General features: G+C 40.5%; 1 protein-coding gene across 9 annotated transcripts in view; it reads right to left on the bottom strand.

Moving 5' to 3' along the window:
- Window positions 1-873: 873 nt before the first annotated feature.
- EPN2 (epsin 2) overlaps window positions 874-8,898 on the bottom strand; it is a 47,297-nt gene continuing 39,272 nt past the window's right edge. For 6 of the 9 annotated variants that reach the window (XM_010570401.1, XM_010570402.1, XM_010570403.1 and 3 more), the window contains 3 exons: window positions 8,151-8,243; window positions 7,004-7,219; window positions 874-5,397 (listed from right to left, as the gene is read on the bottom strand). In XM_010570401.1, the coding sequence (XP_010568703.1) occupies window positions 5,060-5,397; window positions 7,004-7,219; window positions 8,151-8,243 (647 nt within the window). In that variant the 3' untranslated portion in view covers window positions 874-5,059. Of the gene's footprint in view, window positions 6,877-7,003; window positions 7,220-8,150; window positions 8,244-8,898 lie in introns of all 9 variants that reach the window. The other 3 variants (XR_774542.1, XM_010570407.1, XM_010570406.1) reach the window with 3 other exon arrangements.

Below are 8,898 nucleotides of genomic sequence, written 5' to 3'. Positions count from 1 at the left end.
TTTATTTTAAAATGTGCAATTTCAAGAGGCCAGAGTAAAAGAGTAAAGAAGTACTCATCACACAGAAAAAGAGACCAGCCAGAGGAGCAATAAACACAGATGCACAGAAAAGCCCTCCTGCACAGAGGCAGAAAGCATCCTTCTGTAAAAATGAGCAACAGGTACCTGGGCTGCCAGCCCTGGCAAAGGAGGTTTTTCTGTTTTCCTTACCGGCCCAAACACAGGAGTAACATGAATCAAAGACCTGACCAAAGGTGGCCTCACTCTGCAGGGAAACCAGAGCATGACCGGGGCAGTGGGTTTGCACAACACTCTCAGCCAGCTCTGTACCACAGATCTGAAACCAAAACAGATGCTTTTTTCCCCATGGTCGCCTTTCTGATAGTTGGGTCTCTAGCACCACTGCAGTTTCAGCATTAAGAAATTAAGTATTTGATTAGTGATCAGTCTGACTGGCAGCAAAGCATAACTACAGGAAACCTGGAGGGGCTCTGGAGAGGTAGCTCTTGAAATAGCCTGCTAATGAAGTACCCTTCCATTTAAACCATCCAGAATTAGAAGCTGAAATCGCTTCCCAGCTGGAGGCCGGCTCGCTGCCACCCTATCTGCAAGGCCACTTGATCGATGGGACAGAGCCAAGGCTGAGGGAAGGGCAAGACTGAACTACTGCAAAAATGGGAAGCGACGACCCCCCAAAGTCAGTTTTGTCACAGTTCCCCAACCCTTATTCCATGAGTGGTGACTTTAAAAGTCACACCTTCCCCAGACTTGTCTTGACATAAATACAGAAGCCTCCACCAAGACAGTACTTGATCATCCCTCCAGAAGCGCTGTTTAAAGGGTAACGTGGTTTAAAGAAGCAATTCAGTCACCTGCAACACAACAAGTCTTCATTTTTATTGAGTTAGTAAGGTCTCAACTGATTCCGATTTAAGTGATCTATAGAAACCCTCCTTTCTCATAGTAAGAGCAGGCCTGCCCCAGGAAAGTGATGAATGCATCGAAGAAATCACATTGACAATGTACAAGAAGCATTACTCTCAATAACGGTTAGATTCCTCCTAGCACCTAGGACTTTTAGCACAAACCTTAGATCATCTCAACCAATCCATCAACTTTCTTGAAAACTAAATCAAGCATGGCAGCGACAGTTTTTTGAATGGGATTATAAACACTACGCAGAGTCTTGAAAAAGCAACACGGCTGGAATATAAGCAATACAATTTTAATTCTGACCAGTCACCTACAAACCCCTTGTCTTTCCACTGTTCTGATGGCATTATTAAATATCACATTTGTGACATCGCTTGGGAAAAATGACACAAAGATACAGACATTATGATACAATAGTACAAATGATAAATTATTTATACAGTAAATAATGTCAATAGTCAGCACAAATTCATAAAAAGCAGCCGGCTCCCAGTATTATGAAAACAGTTTGGTAAATATTTAAATTGTAACACTTGTAAAGGAAGCGAGTCTTGTGAGATTCTGCTGTGAAAAATAAACCATATATTTCTCCACAATTTGTGCAATATTAATACATACAGTACACATTAGAAACCGTAACAGCAAAAGGGAAGATGGATAACAATAGTTGTCTTAGCTACGGGACTTCAAAAAGACTGTAAACACCACAACCCACCATGGTTTTCCTTCCCTGTCCCCTCCATGTAGTTTAGTTTCTATATAGTATAAAACTGAATAAATAACTGAGCTTATTTTGGGTTTAAAATTATGCCAAGATTTTTTTTATTTTTTTTTACAAAATATTTAACACTTTATCTTTGGTCAATTTGACCAGTAAGGCTATTTTGGGATACTAACATTTTAAAAATCAAAAGCACTTTTAATATTTGCAAGTGAGAAAAGAAGGGGAAGAGGGAAATGCATTTGGAGAAATACGCCAGAGCAGATGTGATCGGATATGCACACGTCCTCCATGCAAAAAGAAGTGGGAGGGCGAGGAGGGAGGAAGAATTATTCTGGAGAGCAGTTAAATTATCGCCAAAAGAGATTTACCATTCTGGACACAACTGAAGCTTTACCTGGCTAGGACAGACCACTGTTCAGCGTCACTGCTACAGCACCCCACGCCTGCGTGATACTTGAGACACGGGCATGTCTCCAGCCCAGGAATCAAGCAGATTCACCAAATCAGCTGCTTACCGTCTTGAACTCGGCTCCTGCCACAACCCCCACGTCAGGCTGGGAATCTCGGCACGGTTTGTCCTTAGCCTAATGCTTTACAGCACCACAGTCTGGGCTGATCGCTCTTCAGAGTGCCTTGTCATGGCTTATTGTGCGATATATGTATGTATGTGTTTATATATATATATATATATATATAATGTAAAAGTAATACAGCTCTTACAGAAGTGGCTTGGTAAAAGCAACAATTTGCCATTCAGCAGTTTCATTAAGCTAGGGCTCCCTACCAGACAAACAGCACATTTTTATCAATTCATGGTGACAGATTGTGACTCTGAACTGCAGATGACTTCATCATTTTAAATACTTACTATCAACCCCATCTGGCCTCCAAAAACAGTTACCTAGTGTTTAACAAGAGGATGCGGTTAGAACTTTTTGGCTGAACAGACAATGCCCCATCTAACTGTTGCAAATGCACTCAGGTGACAGACTACGGGAAAAACATCAAGTGACCTCAATTCCACTGTTGATAAAATTAAATTGGAAAAATAATGACAGATAAATCTTGCCACAGATCAATTGGAAAGCACTTCCCCCCCCCATCTGCAAGAATCACACCCTTCCTGGTCTACACGTTTCAATAACTTCAACAACAACAAAAAAGTAAAGTATTTTTCCTTATTCTGAAAGGCAACATGAATGGTTTTTTGTTTTATTTTTTTAAAGACATACTGGGTGTGGACAGTAACTTTCCTCCTATATAAAAACAAGAGCAGATGAATATTCTGAATCCTACTTGCAAATCTGATAGTATTCAAGAGGATAGAACAATCTGCATAGAAACATCCACACATTTAGCATTCCATATACTAATAGAGCTACACTGACCTACACAGCTAAAATCTGTGATTGTACCCTAGATTTGATAGTCTTTCAGCCTCCCCTACCCACCAAAAGATATAACCCAGTCCCTTCTACGTTAGCCAGTCCCTCCTTCCTGTGGCACACGACCCAAGACTGGCACAGTCCCACACAGCATCATTACACCAGAACACACAACTCTGGCAAATTCTTTCAGCTTCTTTGTTTTTTTGGTTTTTTTTCCCCTCCTTCTAATTAGGGAAAGGCCACCAAGATGCATCAGTTCATTCACAGAGATGCCCTCAAGGCAGTAGCAAGCACTGGGACATCCCTTTCCACATGCTCTGCGGACGTTGGCGTTGCTTGTGAAAGCAGAGCTCAGAAACGTTGCCATCTTTGAGAAGGCCAGGTTTCCACCAGAAACGCTGGCTGAAACCTGAGCGTGGTTTAGTGCCGATGAGTCCAGACATGCAAGTTAAAATGTACAGTTCAGCTTACAATTAATAGTTGTAAATGGAACTGGTTATTAATATGGTGTGCACCTTTCATTAAGAAAAATTAGTCAATAAAATTAATGAGTCGTGCTTGTACATTAGAATTTTTAACATCTCAAGAAGTATTACAAGAAAAAACAGCCTCTCTTCTGGTCTTCATAAAGGCTAAACATCTGTCCATTTTGGTAATCGGAAAGCAGGAACAAATCAAGGGAAAGGCGACTTTAGTGTTTTTTCTTTTTAATGTAGTCTTAAATCATGTTATGCTCAAATTCAATTCATCTAAAAATAATTAGTCACGAGATCTTGTTTTGATTTGCATTATGAATACTTCATTTAAAAGTAAATATTTTAGTGTTAATCTTCCCTTTTAAACTCTCTTTACAGAAACAAAGAGCTAAAACCATAAATAAGAGGGCATTAAAACCATAAAAATGACATTTGCCAATATCTTAATTTTTCAGCCAGACTTGATAAATCTATCAAAACCAGACAGTTAAATAAGAACCACATTATAAAAATTAGCAAAAAAAGGACTATTAGGTAACTCTGCAAACTCAAATATGAAACTGTACTAAACAAAATATGTGCAAAAGTATACAAGAGTAACTGCATATAGCAAGGTTAAGCCTGAATTAGTTTTAAAGCTTGCCCCGGTGAAATTTAATTCAAAGTTGTCCCACTGTGTTTCTTTTTTCTTTCAACTCACATTGTAAGTCAAATAAAAACAAAATACGTATGATAACTTCCAAACGAAGCTGGTACTGGACAAGCACAGAGCAGGACACTCACTCAGCACGAGTGCAGCATGCCACTCACAGAGAGTTCCTCAGGAGTCCTTAGAGAGTAGTGTACAAATTCAACACTGCATACAACAGCACACTTTATACTTGACAACTTGAGAATGTTCTTGGGTTTTTTGTCTGTGTGGGTTTTTTTTTTCCTTTTGAGACAAGTTTCTCAGTCAAACCTCTGATACGAAAGCAGTGTGATTTTGCGTTGCAATGTTTAATGCATAAAAACCAGCCACCTGGGCCCTCCGAATCGTTCTCTTCTAAGAGTAAGGACTATGGGTGAACCAACAGTCTAGAACTGTGTATAGTTATGTGCAAAACATTCACTAGCACTCTGAATCTCAGGTCTATCATATGGGCATAGGAAGTGACAGATGCAGGTAAATAGTAATTTCGGGATCCAGCACATCTGACATCTACAAAATAGCCAACTGAGTTTAAAATGGCAGGTTCTCCCTAGAAAGTGTATTGAAATGATTAACAAAGTAACAAAATGGGCAGAATCTAACTTTGGTGAAAAGTCTGAACATTTCACATAATGCTCAACAAGCCAAAGTAAGGTACCATCTGTAGCAAAGACTAGATTTAGATTAACTGGTAAGTAGAGACAACTCTTCAAAGATCATAACTGTAAACTGCAAATCTACTTCCAAGTCTCTTACACACCGTTCAGTCCACACAGGCCACGTTCATTTTGCTGTAAAGACTTCAGCCTGGAAACACTATGAAAAGAAAGTTCCTTTAATTGGGTCTTTATAGGAGAAAAGGGTTAGTTGTATTTGTAGACTGGGATGCTGACGGTGGGATTCCTGTACTGTGAAGAGGTTGGGTCATTGATCCTGCAATGCTCACATTCAGCCCCTGGCCCATCCTTGTTATAGATGCCACAGTGCCCATAGCTGGTATCGGTGCCATTCCCACAGGCACTGGGGCCATGGAAGACAGAGGTATTGGCTCCATGCTTATCGGTGGCACAGCACTGAAAGAAGGGCTGGTTCCCATCACAGGACTCGCTCTCATCTGATTTAGAGTGAGTGGCTGAGGCTGATTCACTTGGAAGGGGTTGATTGGAGTTGGTGCTGTAGCAGCGCCTAGTTTTGAGAGAAGGGGGAAGAGGGAAAGACATCACACCTCCATAAACACTCCGTAAAGTTTTGGAGATCGTCTTTTCTGGCAAAGAACACACCTTCAGTACATCCCCACATCCTCCCAACCCCAAAATACCCCGTGGAGAAACCTGCCTGGATAACATTCAGCAAACTGGGGCTGTACTGGTGCACAAGTACAGTCTTGTTTCCTTGAACCTATCAATGCCACAAAACACCCCTTTGCTGACCAACAGTTTCTACTTCTGATAGCGGTCACTGGAGAGTCAAGTTCTAAATTTGGTTACCTGGAACATGCCTAACCATGACATCCAGATCGCTAATTTTTTTTTTAAATGCTACTTGAAATTTGCATTACGGAAGAGGCCTGCAAGCTCTCTGTACTCCTTTACTGCAATCTGGCTACTGCAGATTTGTGCATTTGCTTCAAGATCTCATCCAGTCGACTCCATTTAGAAGCTGTACATGTTTCTGGCACTGAGTTTTGACAAGAATTCATAAAGTAAACAAGTTGTTTCCGAGTTACAGCGGTGCTAGAAAAAGCAGAGAATAACTTTCCCAGTGTTTGAGGTTCTTTGGACTGCTGCCAACACTACAAATTCCTTTTACCGTATATGTATAGCGTTATTTGGATGGCCCAGTGACCCCTTATAAACTTTTTGTAGCAACCGGTAACAGCAGATACACAGACTTCCTCTTGCTAAACACTGCCAAGGCTGTTCAGAATTACTGTTTTTTTCCTATCCAAGGAGCTTAATAAACTGTCATGTTTTTTCCATTGGAAGAGTGAAGAAAATAAACACTGAAATAACATTTTTAAAGTATTTCACCATACTAGCATCACACAGAAATTTCAGTGCATACGAATAGCTTTTAAAAAATACATGCATCTTGCACATGTTTAGTGTCACCATCTAAGTCTGCTACAAGTAAAGGCTCACTTCTAACAGCAGCCAATTTACAGAACTGCAACAGCCTATTTTTTTCAAAATACACTGAGAGTGTGTTTTGATCAAAACTGGTTTATCATGCTAGCCTAAAGACAGCCTAACCAGCAACCCACTAAATTATACCGCAGAGTTTGCTATCTGAAACCTCAGGCTGCAGTCAGAGATGCTACTGTGCCTGCTGCAGCACAAGCAAAAGGGCAATTCCTACCTGCTTCCACAAGAACCTACTACCTATTACCTTCCCAAGGGATTATCTGGTGGCACACATTCACATCTTACCTGTTCTGACAATCAATCAGCTTCAGCTCAGCCATTTTTAATAATCCAAAGCCTTCTTCTAACACAGATCATTTTGAGAGCGCAAGGGGAAAAGTGGAAGAGAAACTGCTTGAACAAAGCTCAGCCAGCAGATCAGCTGCAGACGCTAGAGTAGAAACTCTGCGCTTTCAGGGTCCGGCAGTATACCTTGAAACCATGATGCCTCACCCTCCTGCTCTCAGTCATGATCTGTTGGCTGAAGTAATCAAGAAAAACGAGCCCAAACCAGATGACATTAAATCAAATAGGAGTGAGTTATACAGTTTTTTCCTATAGGAAGGGAAAGCTAAAATAGTAAAATGAAGGAATATGCAGAAACAGACCTGGTGCCAAGAATGGATTCAGTGAAGTAACAGGCTGTGGTGGCTTAGACACCAGCGAATCCAGGTTCACCAAAGCAGCATTGGGGCCCAAAAAAGACTCGGGGGTTTTCCGAGCTGCACTTTGTTTGCCTGATGTCATGCTTGAGTGCTGGGAATCAAAGAGATCAGGACTTGTGGTACCGCTATGCTGAGATGGCAAAGTGGAACCGGATTCAGCTGAAACAACACAAAGAGAAAAACAAAACTTGTCTCATTAATCTACATAGTCAAGCAAAGAAACCCTGAAGTCTCTGACAGCAGAAATGTTTTAAAAGCTAATGTTTGCATTAGTCAGATTTAAATGTTTCAGTACACGTTACACCCTTATAGCATGCAAGCAGATAAATCTTCTTTAGAGGAGTATGACGAAGCTACAGTTAGAGTTGCAGTGCTCTACTGAAGGCGCTACCTTATTTGCCTTAATGAATGTTCTCACAGCTATGCTGCAACAGATGGGACTAAGAGTCTCCAAGGAAAAGATATTCGAAAGCCTTGGCTTCTGCCCTTGCACTACACCACTACTGCACCCTTCCTAGTTAGATTCCACCCAGGTTTTCTCTTTTGTGTTAAAGAAGCCTAGCCCAGCTTTAAATTAGTCACCATTCTTTCAGGCAGAACCATCCTGAAAGTACATAGTATCAAAGCACTTACACATTAAGGTCTGACAGTTTTTATTTTAGTGACTAATGACCAAATAAAAAATAAAGCATTCATAGAAGTGTATTTTCTCATCTTCCTACTATTGTTACACACTAGAATTTACACATTTGAGAAATTCAGTCAACATTGTTCTGTTTGACTCTCTGAGCATGAGCCATACTCCAAACATGCTGGATACTGTGAATTTAGACGTCAAACAAATTTCTGGGTCAATGCAGCAAAAGGTTACAGAGTGAAATTCTACGGCTTACAGTGCAAAAGGCCCATTCCCCATAAGTTCATGCACAGGCCAAAACGTTAACAAGCTTTTACTGCTGCATTATCACCAGCTTTAATCTTTTCCTTTGTAAAAGTAAATTTATTTTTTTTTAATAAATTTTAAGAATAGAGACATTTGTTGCTGAGACTATCACCCAATCTTTCCACGTGCTAAGAATTTGATTCATACCTGGCTTTTTGGAAGTTCGAAGTGTGTCAAATTCAGAAAAATCATCTTTAACTGTACCATTCAAATTACTGAAGAGGTCAAAAGATGTACTTCCTGTTCAAAACAACAAAACAGCCCTGTCATTAACAGATCTTCAGTTGCATCACACACCTGATCCTACTGAAAGCAATTTCTAACCCAGTCATGATACCAAGAAACCACTCTGTCAGGTTCTAGGGCAGCAGTTCAGATCAGCTTGAGTGCTCCTACTCTTACCCAGGACCAGGGAGAAGGATAACGTCAGAGAACTGTCCTTTCTTACGTTATTAGCCAACTAATGCAGAGCTATGTGCTTTTAAATCACAATGTAAGGCACACCTTAGCATGCTGGATTTTTATTGAGTGTCTGCACTAGAGAGACATATAGGCAGGCATATATTGCTGCAGAAGAAGAGAACAGCAACAAATTTATGGCCTAAACTATAAAGTGTGTTAATCAGCCCTCAAGTAAAACACACTTCTGAATACAGTTCCAAAGACAAATTTGGCACTGCTACAACTTAAGTGATGATTTGACTTATGCTTCCAAAGTGGAAAGGAGGAGGAATGCAATAGAAGAGGTTATCTACGCCTTGTAGAGATGGTAAGGCCCTGTTAGCTAAAGCACCAGAGCTTGCCCATAGTTTGCAACCAATGAAAAAACATTTTCAAGATGTGGACACACCCTTACCTCAAAATGGAGGAGAAAAACCCACACCTAAATGAACAG

Source organism: Haliaeetus leucocephalus, unplaced genomic scaffold, assembly GCF_000737465.1.
Source record: "Haliaeetus leucocephalus isolate CR32 unplaced genomic scaffold, Haliaeetus_leucocephalus-4.0 Scaffold295, whole genome shotgun sequence".
Classification (NCBI taxonomy): Eukaryota; Metazoa; Chordata; class Aves; order Accipitriformes; family Accipitridae; genus Haliaeetus; species Haliaeetus leucocephalus.
Note: the sequence above shows the minus strand (reverse complement) of the source record. Positions and strands in the feature narration are given on the sequence as shown.